The sequence below is a fragment of the Thamnophis sirtalis genome, unplaced genomic scaffold, assembly GCF_051295495.1.
Source record: "Thamnophis sirtalis isolate CommonGarterSnake01/CBP01778 unplaced genomic scaffold, rThaSir2_p1.2 scaffold_2, whole genome shotgun sequence".
NCBI lineage: Eukaryota > Metazoa > Chordata > Lepidosauria > Squamata > Natricidae > Thamnophis > Thamnophis sirtalis.
The window spans coordinates 75898630-75920379 of NW_028261382.1; the positions used below are offsets into that span (position 1 = coordinate 75898630).

The 21750-nt window shown below is 39.5% G+C and overlaps 1 protein-coding gene across 2 annotated transcripts in view; it reads left to right on the top strand.

The window, feature by feature from the left end:
• The window catches only part of PEBP4 (phosphatidylethanolamine binding protein 4), a 293106-nt gene that overhangs the window by 244800 nt on the left and 26556 nt on the right, over window positions 1-21750 (top strand). Inside the window, exons 5-6 of one of the 2 annotated variants that reach the window (XM_087706131.1) lie at window positions 2348-2393; window positions 12914-13030. In XM_087706131.1, the coding sequence (XP_087562257.1) occupies window positions 2348-2393; window positions 12914-13030 (163 nt within the window). The remainder of the gene's footprint in view (window positions 1-2347; window positions 2394-12913; window positions 13031-21750) is intronic. The other variant, XM_087706132.1, reaches the window with a different exon arrangement.

Here is a 21750-nt window from a genome sequence, read left to right on the forward strand (position 1 = left end):
GGATGGATGGATGGATAGCAGTGACTTGCGGATAGTTTTATGGCTGGTGAGGCACTGACACAGTGGTGGGTTTCAAATTTTTTTAGACTTGTGGACTTCAACTCCCAGAAGAGCTGAGAGCCGAGGTGGCACAGTGGTTAAATGCAGCACTGCAGGCTACTTCAGCTGACTGCAGTTCTGCAGTTCGGCTGTTCAAATCTCACCGGCTCAGGGTTGACTCAGCCTTCCATCCTTCCGAGGTGGGTAAAATGAGGACACGGATTGTTGTTGGGGGCAATATGCTTACTCTGTAAACCACTTAGAGAGGGATGAAAGCCCTATGAAGTGGTATATAAGTCTAACTGCTATTGCTATTGCTATAGAATTCCACAGCCAGGCATGTCCAGTTCCGATTTAAAGCGACAGCATTTGTTTTTCTCCTTTGCGAAAAAGTTTCCTTCGTTCTTTTTCTTTTCCCTCCCCCTCCTTCCTCCCTCTCTCCCTCCCTGCCCCCTCTCTCAAACAGACACACGCACACAGAGAAGTTGGATTGGACTATCTCTCCTACCTCCTGTGTATGTGTGTATGTATGTGTGTGTGTGTGTTTGAAAAGGCAATGTGGCTCTGCCTGCAATCAAACTACACTTGGGGAGGGATCTACACTTGAGGATGAAGTTTGAATTCCTCCCCCTCACTCCGCCCACACATACCTTTCCAGCTGTTTCAGAGAGGATTTCAACTCTGCTCTTGCCTGTCATCATGAAAAGAAAAAAATGTAAAAGGAAAAAGGCAAGAACTGAGGTCAGGCTGAGCTAGTTGCTGCCAGAGCCACCATGGATGACTCTGCTTAACTGTTTTTAAAAGCCTCTAAAAAAGCGCCCTCTACAGGAGGAGGCAGGAGAACGACGTGCCTCACCTACATCAGGAATTTTTAGGCTTTTAACCTTTGCTTAACTCTGCTCGAGTGATCATAAAACGCCTAAAGTCAGACTAGATGAGGCATGTCATTCTCGGTAGGTAGGTAGGTGGGTGGGTGGGTGGGTGGGTGGGTGGGTGGGCGGGCGGGCGGGTGGACGGACGGACGGACGGATGGATAGATAGATGGATGGATGAGAGAGGGGGGTCCATTTTAGTACAACACAGTGTGTATATTAATGCAAAGCAGTATAATCCAATTGTAGATGGGAAGAGTGGGGGCAGGGTGGTGGGGAAGTGTGATTTGTTGTTAATCGATCAACCACCTCCGTGTGATGCTTGCCCACTGGGGCTCTAAGCTAAGTGGAAGGGCCAGGTCTGTAGCCACATACAAAAGATCAGGAGAGTTGGGGGCAACCTCATAAGTTGCAGGGAGATGTTCTAGAGGGCAGATGCAACAGCAGTTTCATTATCTGATATTCCAATTCTTTCTTCCACACATCAGTGTTTTTCATGTTAAAACTTACTTTTGACACAAATATGGACTTCATTAAAAAAAAAAAAGCATCATAGTGCATAGTTGTCCTAGGGCTGTCCAAAAGTGCTAGAATTAATGACCGTATAAAGAGTGTTATTTCAAGAATCAGGATAACTAGTTTTAATGGTTTTTACATATAGCGTGTCAAGAGATCAGGACTTTGCTGTGCTAGTGAATGGTTTGTTTCAGGTAGCTTTTCTGAGCCAGGCTTCCTTAGAAAGCATGAAGCAGAGTCTTGGTTCCGGCAAAACCCCTTTTATTTACACCACTGTGAATTCCTTTCATTCACAGTCAGCAAGGCTTGGCAAACAGTCTTTCCAAGGAATCCATACGGACCTTATCTCGTTTGGAGCACTGTCAAATAACTTGTTTCCAAACAGAGGGCAAAGCAAAACTTGGCACAGAGTCTCTTATAATCCCAGACAGAATTTTCCAAACTGAATGAATGAATAGTTTACTGCAAAAGCCCCCTCCCCATTCACTCCTCTTTTGTTTCCTATGGGAGGGGCCAATCACCTCCAAGGTGTGGCTTTACTCCTAAATTGACCCTGCTTTCTTAGTTGTTCTTGTCTTCTGGCAGCTCTGTGCATGTGCACACTGGGAACAGGCTCCAGCTGTTCCTCTGCCTCACTGCTGCTCTGCTCCCTCTTTGCCTCCGATGCAGAGCCCTCGTCTGAGCTTTCCTCAGCCCCCAGGACTGGCCCATGTTCCTCCCCAACCTCCTCATTGTCCGACTCTGCCACCAGCTCCACTGGCTGCAAGCGGGCCACAACAGTAGCAACAGTGAATCCCAACTCTGTTTCCTTTTTCTGCTTACCTGTTCCTAGTCTTCTAATACAAAGTCTACCCAATATGTACATTTATGGCGTCTTGGAAAAGAGCTTGTTCCATTTTACATCATTTATCTCTTTTCAGGGTACTGATATGAAGACGGGGAACCTGCAAGGTCATGTATTGGCAGGTAAGCAGAAGCCCTCAATACAGGGAGTCTTCAACTTACGACACAATGGAGCCCAAAATTTATGTTGCTAAGTGATGACTTCGTTGAGTGCGGTTTGCCCCATTTTACGCCTTTTCTGGCCACATTTGTTAAGTGAATCGCTGCCATTGTTAAATTAGCAACACAGTTATTAAGTGAAACTGGTTTCCCCATTGATTTTGCCTGTCTAAAGTCGCAAAAGGTGATCACGTGACCCCGAGATACTGCAACTGTCATAAATGTTGAGTCAGTTGTCAAGCATCCGAATGTAAATCACGTGACTACGGGGATGCTGCAATGGTCATGTGTGAAAAATGGTCATAGGTCACTTTTTTCAGTGCCGTTGTAACTTTGAACAGTCTCTAAGTGTTGTAAGTTGAGGGTTACCTGTACTTCCTAAGAACTTCTGTGGGTCTATTATGGAGACTTCTATATTTGTGTGAGGAAGTACGGATCTTTGTTCATATGTGTGATTTTGTGATCTTGATTACCCCCAAGCCAATGAAGGTCACATCTATTCAAAGTGCATCAAGATGAATCCCATTGCTCACTGTCATTCATCAGCTGGATTTTTTGGTGTATGTTAAAAAAACAGGGAAATTGTAAAATTTTATCTCTATTTATAAAAACGGCTGTGTGTGTGTGTATGTTCCAGCATAACTCTGGAACGCCTAGGGTAATTTCAACCAAACTTGGTATACAGATGACTTACTCTCTGGAAACAAATACTGTGGTGGTAAGACACCCTTAACACTCCTCGGGGGTGTGTGTTTTGTTAAGATGCAGCCTGTTATGCCTTAAAATGGCTTCTACTGTACAGCATAGTGGAGTTGCCAAGGTAACAGCTTCACAGTACTCCACAAGAGGGCTCCCTCTGGTAAGGGGGGAAATCCAACATTAGAAATTATGTTTGGTCAGGACATTTCCCCCCTAAAAATAAATACCCAGGCAATGCCAGGTTATCAGCTAGTATTCTTATATAGGAATGATCCCCAAACACCTCATTTTCCCCCCACCTGAACTTTCTTTAAAAAGCATCAAGTAATTGTGATGCTGCTACAAATTACTTTAGTCTCTTGTGTGACCTAATGGAACTTCCTGCTAAGGTGTGAAACCCACAAGCACAAAAACCATTCCCAATTTCTTTCCAGTGATTTCATGAAAACCCTGTAGAAGAAGAAGTATTTATCTCCAAACTGTAAAACTGATTGGAAAGAGGCACATGCATTTCAGAGGATTATTTATAATCTCCAAAAAACTACTTTTCCAGCAGGGATGAAGTATGATCGTTGGAGCAATTTCCATATTAAAAAAAACAAACTCCTGCAGGCAGGCAAGAGATGGGAATACCCCATTTTTATGTTTGACTAGCTGATAACCTGGCATTGCCAAGGTATTTATCCTAATCTATACATTTGTCCTCAAAAATAATCCTGGACCAAACATAATATCTAATGTTGGATTTTTCCCCTTACCAGTACCAGGTTTGATTGAAATTGCTTGAGGCATTCCAGAGTTATGGTGGAACATATAGACACAGCCATTTATATATACATACATACATGGTAAATAAATATTAAATTATATTTTTGCTATTTGTACTGAGAGATGAGTGTGTTTACTCTGTTCTTGATATAGTTTGACTGGGAATGTGCTGGATTCAACTAACTTGGAAATTACCCACAGTAATTTTCCAAGAAAACCCATCTATTTTACATAGACAATATCTGTCTTCATTTTCAACAATAATTTTGTTGATTAAATAAAAAAAACCTAAGTATGAATAACAGCATTGTGCATATTTTCCCCTCATTATACTTTTCTGTCAGTCATTTTTTCCTTTCTTTGCCTTACATTACAAATTCCTTAGGAATTTGTTTTGCTTTTAAAAATGCAGGTAACTCATCTGACTCAATATTAGAGCAATATCTTTATTATGTAGTAGGATCTTCTGCTACTAAAGAATAGAATAGGAATAGGAATAGGAATAGAATAATAACAGAGTTGGAAGGGACCTTGGAAGTCTTCTAGTCCAACCCCCTGCCTAGGTAGGAAACCCTATACCATTTCAGACAAATGGCTATCCAACATCTTCTTAAAAACTTCCAGTGTTGGAGCATTCACAACTTCTGGAGGGAAGTTGTTCCACTGATTAATTGTTCTAACTGTCAGGAAATTTCTCCTTAGTTCTAAGTTGCTTCTCTCCTTGATTAGTTGCCACCCATTGCATCTTGTCCTGCCCTCTGGTGCTTTGGAGAATAGCTTGACTCCCTCTTCTTTGTGGCAGCCCATGCATTGGACTTCTATTTGCTTTTTAGTCTCTCTAATACAGCAGAGTGTTGGAAATGAATCACATAAAGAGGTTCAGGAAGCTGCTTGTATGTTAGCAAAAGAAAACTTTTTTAAAAGGATGAACACAATGCATTACATGGTGACATTTTGTTGTTAGTTGCGAAGTTATGTCTGACCCATTACAACCCCATGGACAACATTCCTCCAGGCCTTCCTGTCCTCTACCATCCACTGGAGTCCATTTAAGCTCAAGTCTACTGCTTCAGTGACTCCATCCAGCAACCTCATTCTCTGTCGCCCCCTTATTCTTTTGCCCTCCATCGTTCCCAGTATGGGGCTCTTCTCCAGTGAGTCCTTCCTTCTCATTAGATGGCCAAAGTACTTGAGTTTCGTCTTCAGGATCTGGCCTTCTAAAGAGCAGTCAGGGTTGATCTCCTCTAGGACTGACTGGTTAGATGGCCTTGCAGTCCAAGGGACTCGCAGGAGTCTTCTCCAGCATCAGAGTGCATTCTTTGGCGTTCAGCCTTTCTTATAGTCCAACTTTCACAGCCATCCATTGCAGCTGGGAAAACCATAGCCTTGACTATACACACTATTGTTGGCAGGGTGATGTCTCTGCTTTTTAGTATGCTGTCTAGATTTTCCATAGCTTTCCTCCCCAGGAGCAAGCGTCTTTTAATTTCTTGGCTGCAGTCCCCATCTGCGGTGATCTTGGAGTCCAGGAAAATAAAATCTGTGACTACCTCTATTTCTTCCCCATCTATTTGCCAGGAAATGAGGGGGGCAGATGCCATGATCTTAGTTTTCTTAATGTTCGGCAGTCCTTGAGTCTTAAGTGCAGTTCAGCTCAAAATCTGATTTGAAGGGCTGCAACCTTCTCCTGTATTTCATATCAAGACCCTATTCCATCAAGACTGTAAATAAATGTACTTTCAAAGCTTAACATCAGATTTTTTTCTGCCCTCCCCACCACCCCCATTTCTAAAGTATTTTCCATCTTGTCTAAGAAAAAAAAAATTAAGAGTTTGAAAGCTTGCACTGTATTTTATGAACTTGTTTTGCCCATGCAAAACAGATTTGCTGATGGCATTTTATAAAGTAGTAGCAGCAATAGATTCTGAGCTTGTTTAAACAAGCATTGAGTTTTAACAAATATGTCCCTTCTTAAGGTAGCACAAGAAAATGTTACCCTATTTTTAATTCAATTTTACAAGATCTTGCATTAGCTTTCAAAAACACTACTGCATACATATCACACTGACCTCTTTATAAATATGAGATCCCAGTAAACTGAAAACAAAGATACGTACTATGTATTCCCCAAAAGATGGCAGGGAGAATAGCTTAGAAATGTTTTATGTAGAATAGTGTAGATAAACTCTGGGTGACCCACTTCCAGGTTTCCCTGATTTCCAGAGAGGGAGAATAATAACCAGAAACATTAGGCTCAGAAAGTTCAGGAAATTTCGGCATTGGACCAACAAAGAATCATTTCACACTCAAGCTGGACAATAGATAGTAACTTATTCTTTATCTTATGGGGGAATGAGAACCATTAATATGTAATAAGGAGTGACATGCAGTCAAGGGAGGCAGGGCCTCACCACTGTCATCATGAAAAGAAAAGAAAAATGTAAAGGGAAAAAGGCTGAGGTGGTTGCTGCCAGAGTCACAGTGGATAACTCTGCTTAGTGCTTAACTGTTTAAAAAAGCCTCTAAAAAGTGCCCTCTACAGGAGGAGGCGGGAGAACCACGTGCCTCATTTAATCTATCTTTATGATCAGTCGAGCAGAGTTAAGCAAGGGTTAAAAGTTGAAAAATTCCTTATGTAGATGAGGCACGTGGTTCTCTCGCCTCCTCCTGTAGAGGGCGTTTTTTTAGTGGCTTTTTTAAACAGTTAAGCAGAGTCACCCATTGGAGAATCTGGCAGCAGCTAACTCAGCCTGACCTCAGCAGCTCTTGCCTTTTTCCTTTTACATTTTTACATTTTCATCATGGCAGACAATAGCAGAGTTGAAATCCTCTGTGAAACAGCAGGAAAAGATATGTCGGTCGGAGGCAGGGGGAGGAATTCAAAATTCATCCGAAAGCCCCGATAGAGGCGTCCCGCCTCTTTGGCGGACACAGCGCCGGGGCGCCAGGGCAGCTTTTGCCCGCTTGCCTCACCAGCCATAAACCTCACCACACGTCACTGGTAATAAGTAACTTTTTCTATCACAGATAAAGCAAAGTGTTTCCTATTCTTACCTCACTGCAGTGTTGGGCTCCAACCTGTTGGGATCGGTTCGGCCGAACTGGTAGTGGTTTGGCGGCCTGGGTTGCTGGAACCGACAGCCGATCCAGGCCTGCCACACCTCTGAACCCATTTTCCCGGCGGCGGCATAAGCACCACTATCTTGTTTTTTGCTTCTGCGCATGCGCACATCAAGCGTCCGTGCATGAAGTGGCCATGAATGAACTGGCAGTAGAGACTGCCAGAACCTCACTGTAGTCTTCCACATCCAATTCTTCTACCCAAAGTCTGTTGTTCTATAAGTTCACACACTTGTAGTTTGAAAAACAGGTGGTTTCTACATTAAAGAAAGGTCCAATCTTGAATTAAGGAGCCATTTCCTGAGCACAAGAAAAATCAATCAATGGAACAGTGTGTCTCCCAGAGCTGTGGGTGCTCCAATATTGGAGGTTTTCAAAAAAGGATTGGGCAACTATTTGTCCTAGATAGTATAAGATCTCCTGCCATAGGCAAGAGGTTGGACTAGATGATAAAAAGACTAACAGTGTTGGAAGGGACCTTGTAGGTCATCTAGTCCAACCCCCTGCCCAAGCAGACCCTATACCATTTCTGACAGATGGCAGTCCAGTCTCTTCTTGAAAGCTTCCAGGGATGAAGCTCCCACAACTTCTGAAGGTAACTTCTGTTCCATGGGTTGGTTGTTCTCACTGTCAGAAAATTCCTCCTTAGTTCTAAGTTGCTTCTCTCCTTGATTAGTTTCCACCCATTGCTTCTTGTCCTGTCCTCAGGTGCTTTGGAGAATAGTTTGACTCCCTCTTCTTTATGGCAGCCCCTGAGATATTGGAACACTGCTATCATGTCTCCCTTAGTCCTTCTTTTCATTAAACTAGACATACCTAGTTCCTGCAACCGTTCATCGTATGTTTTAGCCTCCAGTTCCATAATCATCTTTGTTGCTCTTCTCTGCCCTCTTTCTAGAGTCTCCACATCTTTTGTATAGTGTGGTGACCAAAACTGGATGTAGTATTCTAAGTGTGGTCTTACTAAGACTTTATAGAGTTGCATTAGTACCTCCCTTGATCTTGATTGTATCCCTCTGTTAATGCAAGTTAGAAGTGCATTGATAGCTCTAGCAGAGCTCTAAAGTCCCTTCCAATCCCATTCTTCTGTTAAGTAGACATAGATTATACTGGATGTCCTCAAAACAACGTCCATGCAATAGTGAGTATATCAATGCATTCTTTGTTGCTCAATGCTTAATGATGCTTATCTGTTTAAGTTTCTTTTTTGTTATTAAAAATACATATGAAATACATGGGAAACTAACATACATCTTAGAATAGAATAACAGAGTTGGAAGGGACCTTGGAAGTCTTCTAGTCCAACCCCCTGCTTAGGCAGGAAACCCTTCAGACAAATGGCTATCCAACATCTTCTTAAAGACTTCCATGTTGGAGCATTCACTTCTGGAGACAAGTTGTTCCACTGATTAATTGTTCTAACTGTCAGGAAATTTATCCTTAGTTCTAAGTTGCTTCTCTCCTTGATTAGTTTCCACCCGTTGCTTCTTGTCATCTCTTCAGGTGCTTTGGAGAATAGCTTGACTCCCTCTTCTTTATGGCAGCCCCTGAGATATTGAAACACTGCTATCATGTCTCCTCTAGTCTTCTTTTCATTAAACTAGACATACCTAGTTCCTGCAACCGTTCTTCAGTCCCCTAATCAACCTTGTTGCTCTTCTCTGCCCTCTTTCTAGAGTCTCAACATCTTTTTTACATCGTGGCAACCAAAACTGGATGCAAATATTCCAAGTATGGCCTTACCAAGGCCTTATAAAGTGGTATTAACACTTCACATGATCTTGATTGTGTCCCTCTGTTTATGCAGCCTAGAACTGTGTTGGCTTTTTTGGCAGCTGCTGCACATGGTTAGCTCCTATTTAAATGGTTGTCCACTAGGACTCCAAAATCCCTTTCACAGTTACTCCTATTGAGCAAGGTACCACATATGCAACATATACATATTGCAACATGAGATAGCATAACCTCAGTTTTCAACAATATATCTGGGTGTCTTATGAGTCCCAGATATATTCTTAGAAAATACAATGTGAACTGGCTATAGCCTTCTGTGTGATAGGCCATATCCAACATGTCAAATGTTTTGTTTTACATTAGCTGGTTCATTTGCCAGACTGGACAATTATAAGAAAGCTGAAGTTTTTTATTCACAAAATTCTGAAGTGAGGAAAGTGCAGCAGTAAGTGAATTTGTGATAGTTACATTGAAGGAGAAAGAGTAGCACCTTCCCATCCACCCCCCTTTGATTAGGCTGCGAAGAATTTTATCTCTTCTATTTCTTTACATCGTCTTGTCTTCTTGAATGTAATCTGAAATGCCCTTTGAGCTAAGATTGGGGTTTTAAACCATTAAGGAGCATCTGCATACATAATAGCTCTGCTTGATATTTGAATTTTTTTTTCACAACACAGAGGGAGGGAAAGCCATCAACCCACCAGTGAGGCATTTGAGATTGACAGCATGTAATACCCTGATTTCATTTACATCTAAGCTCTCCGGAAATTTAAGTGTAGTTTTCCTCTTGCTGGTTCTTATGGCAACCTATGCAATTGATAGAGCATATGGAAGCTAAACTAGCTAGGAATGTTGAGATGATTGAAGTTGGAACTTGACGGGGAGGTCTGGATTTTTGCTTTGCTACTAACATCTTGTCAGGCAGGAATGTGTGTTTTAAGCCCCTGTCATGGTCAAATGCATGCTATCCGAGAGAAGCTATTACATAGTTTGCCAGTTCTGCAAAAAAACAGAAAACAGTGCTTTTATAAACCCTACAGCAACCCGTTGCTGTCCTAAACTCAAACCTTATGGTAGTATTGTGACTACTGTATTGAGTTTTAATTAATTAATTAAGTATTGAATATTATCTTCTGTTAGTTACTCTACCCAACAGGGATGTTATGAGAAGGGATCTGGGGGGAGAGTGTGATAAAAATGTAAATTAAAAATAATAGATGCTTTTAAAAAGCCTTTTAAAAATATTTAAAATATATTTTCCTGTTCTTTCAAGAGAATTTGTTAGCTTATTGAAGGGTACTAACTTGATTATTTCTATTCTAATCTAAATCGTTAGTAGAGGTACAATTAGAACTGGGTATGTCTAGTTTAATGAAAAGAAGGACTAGGGGAGACATGATAGCAGTGTTCCAATATCTCAGGGGCTGCCACAAAGAAGAGGGAGTCAGACTATTCTCCAAGGCATCCGAGGGTAGAACAAGAAGCAATGGGTGGAAACTAATCAAGGAGAGAAGCAACTTAGAACTGAGGAGAAATTTCCTGACAGTTAGAACAATTAATCAGTGGAACAGAAGTTGCCTCCAGAAGTTGTGAAAGCCCCAACACTGGACGTCTTTAAGAAGATGTTGGATAGCCATTTGTCTGAAATGGTATAAGGTTTCCTGCCTAAGCAGGGGGTTGTACTAGAAGACCTCCAAGGTCCCTTCCAACTTTGCTATTGTATTGTATTGTATAGAACTGAAGAAGCTTCTTGAATGAGAAGTGAAATCAATTAATTTAATATTTGAGTGTATCAATAGCTTTGTAGCTTCATATTTCCATATCCTATGTGTGAATGCCTTATAGACCTAGCAGTTTAGCTTTTTAGTTTTATTTCTCTAGTGTTCTAGTATCTGCATTTATATCCTATTTTAATTTTATCTCTCTTAATTTGTACAACCTATTTAGAATGTTTCCTTTTAACTTCTTATGAGTGTTTAAAATGTTACGAACTTATAAAAGTTAATAATAAAAAGTACAATTAATAAAGATACTGGCCATGTTTGTAGGCTAAAATTTAACTAGTTTGTATTATATGGATCCCCAATGGGCATATGACTCATTGTGTTAAATGAATCCACCTAGCATGGTTAATTCAATAAACTATGATTTCTTTAACCATAGCTCAACGTACTGTACAAAAAAGCCACTCTCTTGCTGCAGTCAGAGGATATGTTTGCATGGCATTTTTAATCAATGATTAAAGTAATTAACCCGATTTCCCAGGTTTGCATAAAAATTTCATCACAACACACTAGAACAAAATGTATGTCGATAATTTGCAATTCAGTCTCTTGCTAATACTGTCATTTCCTCCCAGTAATAAGTAATCATTTTCCTTCCTAAAAGCCATCCTTCTATAAATGCACCACCATTCACAAAGGTCATGTAACTCTATGATCAACTCTTGAGTATCATACATGGATAGCTTTAAAATTTAGCATTTCTACAGCTGTATTCACATAACATAAGGTAAAGGTAGTTGTTGCTGACTCTAGGGGGGGGTCACTTATTATTTAGAGTTTATGATATTGTAAAACCTCATTTTACCTCATTTTATTATTTGGCCTGTTTTATATTGCGTTGTGTGTTTCGCATTTATTATTTATCTTGTTTTGGTTTTAATCCTATATTAGCCATAGAGAATCACACACATCGTGACTTCTTTTATTTAAATAAATATTTGTGAACATGGTAATGAGAGGCAGACAAACTGGAATGAGTCTAAAATTAGGTAGTGCTTTGGGGCTTGGGTGTCATCCATCTGGAAGATGGGTTAGGAGAGGTAACAAGAGATGGATTTGGAAAGAGAAGGAACTTAATCTAAGATTGAGTGGTTGAGAAAACCAGGTGAGATTAAAGGGAGGGGTTTTTTCCCCAATAAATAAAAGACAAGCACATTCTTGCAACTTGATGGAAAACAGCCAGATAGAGAGAAGAGGTGGCAACATGTTCAGAGATCGTACATACACACCAGGTGCTCCAAAGATTGAAATCTATACCGTCAATCTTCATTTGCTTCTATGATTATATTCCTTGTTAAGAAGGTTTAATAATGTCCCACTAAATAGGGATCACAGTAGAAGGAAAATAAAGAATTCTAGTCCCACGTCTGGCATGGTGCATAAATGCAAAGAAACCAAAAATTATAAAGCTGCAAAAAAAAAGGAATCCCTCTGAGAAGTAGAAAAAAAAGTCTCAGGAAAACTATTAAATAAAAGAGAACCGGTATAGTAAGGTTCCACATTTAGGCAAGAAAAACGAAATGCACAGGTACAGTATAGGTGGGACCTTGCTCCATAGTAGTAACTGTGAAAGGGATCTTGGAGTCCTAGTGGACAACCATTTAAATATGAGCCAGCTGTGTGCAGCAGCTGCCAAAAAAGCCAGCACAGTTCTAGACTACATAAACAGAGGGATAGAATCAAGATCACGTGAAGTGTTAATACCACTTTATAATGCCTTGGTAAGGCCACACCTGGAATCCTGCATCCAGTTTTGGTTGCCATGATGTAAAAAAGATGTTGAGACTCTAGAAAGAGGGCAGAGAAGAACAACAAAGATGATTAGGGGACTGAAGGTTAAACATATGAAGAACGGTTGCAGGAACTGATCATGTCTAGTTTAATGAAAAGAAGAACTAGGGGAGACATGATAGCAGTGTTACAATATCTCAGGGGTTTCCCCAAAGAAGAAGGAGTCAAACTATTCTCCAAAGCACCTGAGGGCAGGACAAGAAGCAATGGGTGGAAACTAATCAAGGATAGAAGCAACTTAGAACTAAGGAGAAATTTCCTGACAGTGCGAACATTTAATCAGTGGAACAACTTGACTCCAGAAGTTGTGTATGCCCCAACACTGGAAGTTTTTAAGAAGATGTTGGATAACCATTTGATTGAAGTGTGAAAGGTTTCCTGCCTAAGCAGGGGGTTGGACTAGAAGACTTCCGAGGTCTCTTCCAACTCTGTTATTATATATTAGACGAAATCAATAAATGAGATGGTTATTAAGAAAGAATAGTAGGATCATTCCTTTTACAAAGTGTCTTAGATAAATGTTTTGGGGGGATATATAGAATATAGAATTTTATATAAGTTTATTTTACTTTTATTTCTGGAATCCAGACTATATCCGGCCCACACCACCACCCGAAAGTGGTTACCACCGCTACCAGTTCTTCCTCTACGAACAGCCAGCCCGTGAAGTTGTAGCCTTGAATTCAGATGAAATTGCATCTTCCGGTGAGCAAGCCCTTTGCCTCTGGTAGTTCGAATGTGTGGCTGTTGTTACATGAGTTGTAGGTGTCTTCTTTCTGAATGGTTCCTTTGACTCTGTTTCAGCACAGTTAGAATTCCCCATATATCTGTTTGTAGAAATGATGAAAATGCCCCAGCAGGGGGCATGGCTTTGCTTGAAGCAGGATGTATATTTACTTGACAGTGTGGGAAATATTTGTCTCTGCTGCTATTACCAAAGTAAATTCTCATGTCAACTCCGTAAAGGGGACCAAGTAATCATGTAGTTGGATAAGACTCAGAAACAAACGGCTCAAGGTGCTTTGTTTAGAATATATAAAATATACTGATCCCCAGATAAGGTGAACCTATGCCAATAATAGTTAAAGGGACGTGGTGGCTAAGACACTGAGCTTGTTGATCAGAAAGGTCGGCAGTTCAAAACCCTGTCGCCGCATAATGAAGTGAGCTCCCCTTATTCGTCGCAGCTTCTGCCAACTTAGCAGTTCGAAAGCATGTAAAAATGAAAGTAGAAAAATAGGGACCACCTTTGGTGGGAAGGTAACAGCGTTCTGTGCGCCTTCGGTGTTGAGTCATTTATTTATTTATTTATTTATTTATTTTATTAAATATATTTATATGCCGCCCAATCCCTAAGGACTCCGACATGACCACGGAGGCGTCTTCAGACAGCGCTGGCTCTTGGGCTTTGAAACGGAGACGAGCACCGCCCCCTAGAGTCGGGAACGACTAGCACATATTTGCAAGGGCAACCTTTACCTTTACCTTTTATGCAGATAATGATGTTTTTAAATGGAGAATGGAGTTTAGAGCTGGGGTGGCAAAGCTTTAAAGGCCAATGGGCACTTGCTTTTGTTGTTACTACGGTTGTTCTTCGGGGGACACAATCAAAAGGTGACTGTATGAAATGAGTAAGGAAGGCCTGCGTTTCTATGGATGGCTTGCAAAGAAGGTGCAGAGATGCTAAGCTTCTTGGGTGTCCTAAGCCTAATTAAAGACTTGTCGAACCTTTTTTCTTTTAATTAAATATAGAAAGAGCAAAACTTTCAATGTCTATATAAACAGTGTGTTGTCTGAGTATAGTTATTTTGAGTAATAGCCCTCATCATAATAACAATAGCATTCATAACATTAGCAATCATCATTTAGTGACAATGATTTTCTCATCACAACATTAATAATAAACATATAGTGGCCATAGTGCTTACTTATCCATTTGGTAAACCATTTTTACAAAATTAGTCATTCTCTTGTATTTAAAAAAATATAACTCCTGTTTCTACTCATTAACCATTGATAAAATGAATCTCACATTAAGAAATATTCAGTGTCTTCCTTGTCTTTAATTTTAAGTATTAATCTGTCCATTTCTGCACATTCTAATATTTTTGTGTTACATTCTCTTCTGTAGAGAAGATTGCTATGCTCTTCCAGTGTTGTGCAAATAATCTAGCCGCTGTTAACCCATGTAGTATTAAATACATATCCATTTGGTTATATTTTTCTGGTATGATACCCAATAGGATTATTTCCGGTTTGAGTCTATGTGTCACCTGACCATATTTTCTATCCAAGTGTGTATTTTTGTCCAATTTGTTTTGTTTTGTTTATTTTATTAATATTGGTTGGAAAAGTCAGGAAATAACATTATCAAGGCTCAAAGGTTTGTTCTATAGTTCAGCAGAAAAGTCAGTGGTGGGATTCAGCCAGTTCGCAGCTATTCGGGAGAACCGGTTGTTAACTTTCTAAGTAGTTGGGATAACCGGTTGTTGGAAAAAAATCTTCTTTTGTTTTTTTCCACTCTACAGGGCTAATCCTGTAAGGAAAGCAGGAAGAAAACATTCTGGTGTTGTTTCTAGCCTCATCTTTATTGCCCTGTTTACAGAAACTGCCTCTCCAGTTAACCTTTATTACATTGTAACAGCTAAGGTGAAGCGCCCATTGACCTGAGTGATGCTAAGTTGGCCACACCCACCCAGTCACATGACCACTGAGCCCCGCCTACCCAGCTACTTGTAAGGGCAGAAAACTGATTGTTAAATTATTTGAATTCCACCACTGAGTAAAGTGTATGGAGGGCTTGGGAACCTCCAAGAAAAAGCATCCAAAATGCATATGACGGCCTGGCCAAATTTGTGAGTTGAAGTCCACATACATTGGTTGCCACATTTGAGAAACAACTACCCTTAAAAAGCAGGTATGCTGGTACACACCTGTTTATGTTTTAATGTTTGAGTAAAGGAGGAAGATTGTTAGAAAAAATGAGTGGACCTGAGGGATATAGGCATGGACATAGAATTATTTATTGGCCAAGTGTGATTGGAAACACAAGGAATTTGTCTTTGGTGCAAATGCTCTCAGTGTACATAAAAAGACAACATACATTCATCACGAATCATAAGGTAGAATACTTAATGATAGTCGTAGGGTACAAATAAGCAATCAAATCATATTAGGAAACAATCAATATAAATTGTAAGGATACAAGCAACCAAGTTACAGTTATACAGTCATAAGTGGGAAGAGATGGGTGATAGGAACGATGGGAAGACTAATAATAATAGTAATGCAACCTTAGTGAATAGTTCGACAGTGTTGAGGGAATTATTTGTTTAGCAGAGTGATGGCGTTCTGTCCGTGTGTCTAGTTGTTCTGGTGTGCAGTGCCCTAAAGCGTTGTTTTGAGAGTAGACATTGAAACAATTTATGTCCCGGATGTGAAGGCTCTGCAAATATTTTCACAGCCCTCTTTTTGACTCCTGCATTAAGAAAGCATTTCACCAATGCAGCTGTCATCGGCGCCATCTTGAATCACACGCCTTTGGACTCCTGGGAAAGGAAGGAGGAAAGGCATCAGGAGGGATTGGCGGATGGTTGAGTTTGAGCAGCCGAGTTGAGGCTGGGAAGATCCAGGAACTGGGCAGGACTAGATTGAAGAGAGAAAGTGGGGGGAAAGCTTCTGAAATGATCAGGCCAGCAGATATGTGCTGGATAGATTCCTTTCCTCCAGCCTAGCCACTGCCCCAGTCAACCCCAGATGAGAGAGCAGAGAGAGAACAAAAGGTTCTTAAAGCTGCCACCAGAATCGACAATGATAAATTCAAGCAGACATGCTAAGCAGGACGTAAACCGCATGCTTGGCAATACAGAATCAAGTTTTCCAGCCCTGCTGATTCTGCTGCGTTCAGAATCAAAGCCTCACCTGTGATTATTTGATGGAGTTTCCATGCTGTAGTAAGCCCTGCTTTCTTCCAGCCACATTGACTGCGTTCAAAGTTCCTGTTCAACAAATCAAAACCTTTCCTAGTATGGTTTAACTGAGCCTCTGAGTATCAGTGGAGTCAATCACTGGGTTGTGTAGGAGAAAACTATTAGTAATCCAGCTGCGTGGCAAACCTATTTAGGGGTACACATATACTTTCCGTTGCAGGTTCCGTTCAGAATGGGTGGGAAAGAAACAGCCAACCAGAAAGACAGATTATGGTGGCAGATGTAAAGGTGAAGGAGATCTCAGATGCTGTGAAACTGAGAATAGTTCTTTGCTCGCGTATCCAAGAGCTTTAGGAGTTTCATTGGTGACACCTCAGAGTTATCGTGTCAAGCAACAAGATAAAAATCATGAATAATAAAGATTTGGCAATTGAGTTGCACAAGCAGTCTTCAAACAGTGTTAAATAACAGCCCTGCTGAGCCAGGCACGTTCTTAGCACGGAGGGACAACTAGTCTCCCAGAGGAAAATGCTGCTTTGAGAATTATTTGCACAAGTGGAATTTCAGGGCCGAGATGAATCGAGAGAGATTCAGGGATAAGAATGCCTCGCCCATGGCGGCATGACACTTCACAAGAAGCACATACGAAATCAGTTTATGGAGTCAGAGAAACGGCAGGGGCAAAACGTCCTGCTGGAAAAACTATAATTCACATTATGGTTGTGAAAAATAAACAAATGAGCAAGTTCTTTTTAAAAAGTTTTTATTATTTTTTTAAAAAAATGAACATTCCATCTTTCCTTAAACAGTGTGTCATCTGGGTACAAATACCTCTGTGCAATAACCATCAAAATGTACATCATCATTCACATTGATATTAATTCTCTAATCTTAGAATTATAGTATATTAAACAGTTGAATATAGTGAACCTATTCGTTTTTTCCTCTTAATGTATCTTCTAATGAAAATGTAATAATAACATTAAGTATAATAATCTTCATCATCATAATACTAACAATTATCATATTGTTTATATCTCTATCTTAACATATTTTCTACTCTTCTTTAATCTCCTCCTTTTATTTCCAGCTTCCATTTTTATTCTCTAACCATTGATAAAATAATTCCCATATCATATAATATTTCATTAACAGATTAACAGCGTTAATCTGTTCATTTCTGCACATTCTAATATTGGCAGGCCTGAAATCCAAAAGGTAAAAGATGTCTTCCAGATCTTGGGGGTGTTACTTGGAATCCTGACAAATATTTTCCTAATCACCTTGTCATCAGTAGGGATCTCTTCATTTTTCAAATGTGCAAATACAATTCTAGCTGAGATTAAAACATGAATAATTAAATAAGTGCTCTCTTTACTATAGGTTTCAGGTAAAATCCCAACACAAACAAGCAGGTTCTTGGAAAGGAGTGAGAGAACAGTGAAATTTCCCAAATGAATTTGCCCTTCTTTGCCTGTTTTGTAAACCAATGCTATATATTACAGCTGAAAAGCCCTCCAAATGATGAGGATGAGGAGGATGACACCATGCAAATTGGATTAGATTGTAAGGTTCCAGCAGTTTTCCCCGAGTCGCTGAAATGCCAAAGAGAATGAGATTCAAGACAAGTCTTGCAAAAAGTATCAGCTTTTATTTGTGGCCAAAGCAAAAGCTGGGTGACAAAATTATATCCAAAACAAACAAACAAATGCATTGTAAGGAATAGCGACACCTTGCAAGAAAGGCTCAGAGTATTATATACGTTTTAGGCAGATAGAAACAAAAGTTTATCCAATCAGAGACAAAGAGTTGTTATCAATGTGATTTTTAAAGTGTTCTTTTGTTCAAGTTCCTGTCTCTGTCTACCTTATCTGTGGAGTATTCCTATAGCATTGTGTAGGGGGTGACTGCCCCCACCCTTTGCCAAGTTGTTTTTGGGCAGAATGCTTTAAGGATTTATGAGCCAACTACTCCCTAGTTTGGTTCCTTTGTCTATGCAGCCCGTGTAACAGTTTATTCTATGTTTTCAAGAATGTCCCTAGCTTTGAAGCCAAGAATATAAGCGAGACGTAGCAGCGAGATAACATTTGCAATCCAGTATTAAGGTTCCAATTTGTTAGGCTAGAAAACAACTAATTTCTGACAATATACAATAATATAAGCAGAAGCAAATATAGATAGATTCATATTGATTCATAGATTCAAGATTATGATGAGAGCAGCTTTCTAGGATCTGCTGGGGGTAAATAGAATACAGTCAGGAATCTGCAGCTCTGTTATCAAGTATGGGGTGCACAAAAGACATATCCTCAAAGAGGCCATTACATTTGGGCCTCAGTAAGTGACCTATTTGACTGACTACTCTGTAGCATACACTGTAGTGTAGAATAGGAGGAGAGAATTGCTTCGTTGTTCTTGGGGTGTGCATGTATAAACAGATGAACATGAAAGAGAAGATTTCCCGCACTTTGAAAACCTCTCTTTGGTACCAGGCCCGGGGTTGGTGTTTTTATTATTTGTCTAGGACCCCTGATTCATTTTGTTTGATTTTATAAGAATACTTGTATAACATTACTTTAGTATGGGCTGACTGATTTGATGCTTTTCCCTGTATTTATGTTTTTGCTAGTTTTGCATGCTGCCAAGAGTCCATTTAGTTGAGCAACTAAATTCAGAAAAAGATAGACAGACAGACAGATACATATATACAAAAGATAGATATGCTGGGCTACACAAACAAAAATGATGCCAAACATCAAAGCAAAATATTAAGCTATCAATAGAAAATTTGCAAAAGGGCGCATTGATAGAGAAAGGGGAGGAGGGTGCATCACAGGAAATATTTGTGAGACTCACACAATCACATTCCACGCATTGTTCTGGGGGTAAAATCAAAACAAAATTTCAGTTGCCTGATTTATTAATGGGGATGAGGAATGGAATACGTCAAACGATAATAGTTCAAGGCCACAGAAGAATCAAAGAGTTAAAGGTTTCTGAGCAGAGTAGCCAATCAGTACACTAACTCCAGTTTATGCTGAAATCCAATCTGCACTAGCAAAACTGATCATAAGGTTTGATCAGTGATCTTAGAGTAGCCAGCAGCACAATCCTATCTGTTGTAAAGATAAAATTGCAGCTAAAAGCCTCAGGTCCCAAGAGGAAGGGCAGGATAAATAGCAATAGCAATAGCAGTTAGACTTATATACCGCTTCATAGGACTTTCAGCTCTCTCTAAGCGGTTTACAGAGTCAGCATATCGCCCCCAACAACAATCCGGGTCCTCATTTTACCCACCTCGGAAGGATGGAAGGCTGAGTCAACCCTGAGCCGGTGAGATTTGAACAGCCAAACTGCAGAACTGCAGTCATCTGAAGTAGCCTGCAGTGCTGCATTTAATCACTGCGTCACCTCGGCTCCTGAATTCCAGGAGTATCCTTAATTCCATATAGTATTCTTTTTCTTCCAAAGTTGCTAAACAAAGTTAAAGCATTCTGTTTCTAGTCTACTTATGAACATAACTTCATAGATAGCTTTCCCTAGAGCACAGTGCTATACTATTAAGCATAAAAGGTTTTAAATGAGTTCAGTTGTGAGCTTCAGACAGAAATCTAATTTTGCACTTTTGATGTGTTCAGTGCTGGTTTTTCCTATGTGGTCCTAGAACAAGAAATAAAAGGGCATCAAATTAGGAAAATTGAACTAGATATACTGGTTCAATTCCACGAATTTGGGAAGAGGTGTTACACATTACGTACCACAACAATGCTTTTCAGTTTAGGATCCTTTCCTTTGTATTAGTGAGGTTTCTGACAACAGCACTACTGATTCCTTCTATTTTCTCTTGATTTACATTTGTGTATCAACCCAGCAATCCAATTTAAAGTAAACCATGAGTCTTAGTATAGTGTGTTGTTAATTATCTTGCTGAAATTCAACAGGTTTTCAGGTGACTTCTGTGCAATTTTCTTCCTTTTTCAATCCCACCTATACATTTGTGTTTTTGGCAATCTGATTTGGAGAGTATTCAATTTTGTACAAGACACAAAACTTCCCTTTTGTTATATATCTGGCCAATATAAATGACTCTAAAACTCTAAAAACAGGTTTCTGTTTCTCTCAATATTGGGTTAGCATGAAGTCATCCAGGGAATGCAAGATCTGAAAAAGAAAAAAATGGTCAACAAATAAGCAGATTCATACATTCTATAGCCTTTTGTATAATTTGATGGCTCAGCAGCACATTTCAACTGGAATGAAATAGATTGACACAAAAATAACTCTATTAATAGTGGCAAAGCAAACCATTTTAATAAAAATGGCCACAAAATGTCTTTAGAGATCAATCTATCAAAAAAGCACTTGCTTTACAAACTTGTGCCCAAACATAAATCCCAAACTTGCTTACTTTGCTAATGTTCCTGGCCAGCCCCATTATAACATTTCAATCACCCCAAAATATTTATATTTAAATTGCGATTAAACTTTTTTTAGGACGGACTCCTTTCCACACCTCAACCAGACTTGAAAAATAAATAAGTATAATCAAACATAACTTGAAGTTAGTAATTCTTTGTTCAGATCTATATTAGGAGCAACATCTGCCAAAAATGCTATAGAAACACAGACAAACTTTACATCGTTCATTGTTACTTTTCAGCCATAAAATATACATTGGATTAACTACATGAATTCTAGATCGTTTTAATTAACGAAGAGGAAAATCTATGCTGCTCGAAAATGTTGTCTCATAATTAGGGCACAATTGTTGTTTAATTATTCCATCTGTGGCTTATTATGCTTCTACCAATTCCTTGCCAGCTAACTTTAGCTGATTGTGATACTTTTCCCCCCCTAGATGGATCTGAAAATTTTAAGATAATTGGCCACTTACACAATAAGACATATACCACATTTTGTATCAATGTGGCTAGGAATTTTGAAAAAAAAATCATTTTGTAGTGTGCTGATTGGCTAAGATACAGCGTCACCTGCATGTACACCCTTATTCTGAAAGTACTGATTTGTGTGTCTCAACCATCAAAGGAAGTGAGTGCATTATTTAAAATACTTTCTATTGTAGGAAGCTCCCATTCTTATGTCACAGCAATATTGTTCATTTGATCGGAGATATATCTAATTTAAAGCAAAGGGCCATGATTAAGGACAGGAATTCCCGTATTGTTCTATAAGGCTCCTAACACTATTCAAACTTTGGAAATCTCGCTAAAATACAATAAAGCAATATTTCATCTGAAAATTGATAAATCCTCTCTTGGACAGAAAGCAAGCTAATTGGGGCAAAGAGCAAGCTAATTGGGGCAAAAGGAAGGAAGAATATTTTTTTAAAAAAAATCCCATAAGATATCAAAACCCACAGTAATCTTCAGCAGCAAAAATTCCAACATAATCTAGTAAAACTAATACTGGTAAAGAGCATTGAATTCTATTGATTGCAAACACTAAATTGAGTTTATTTGGAAGATGTGAGTAAAT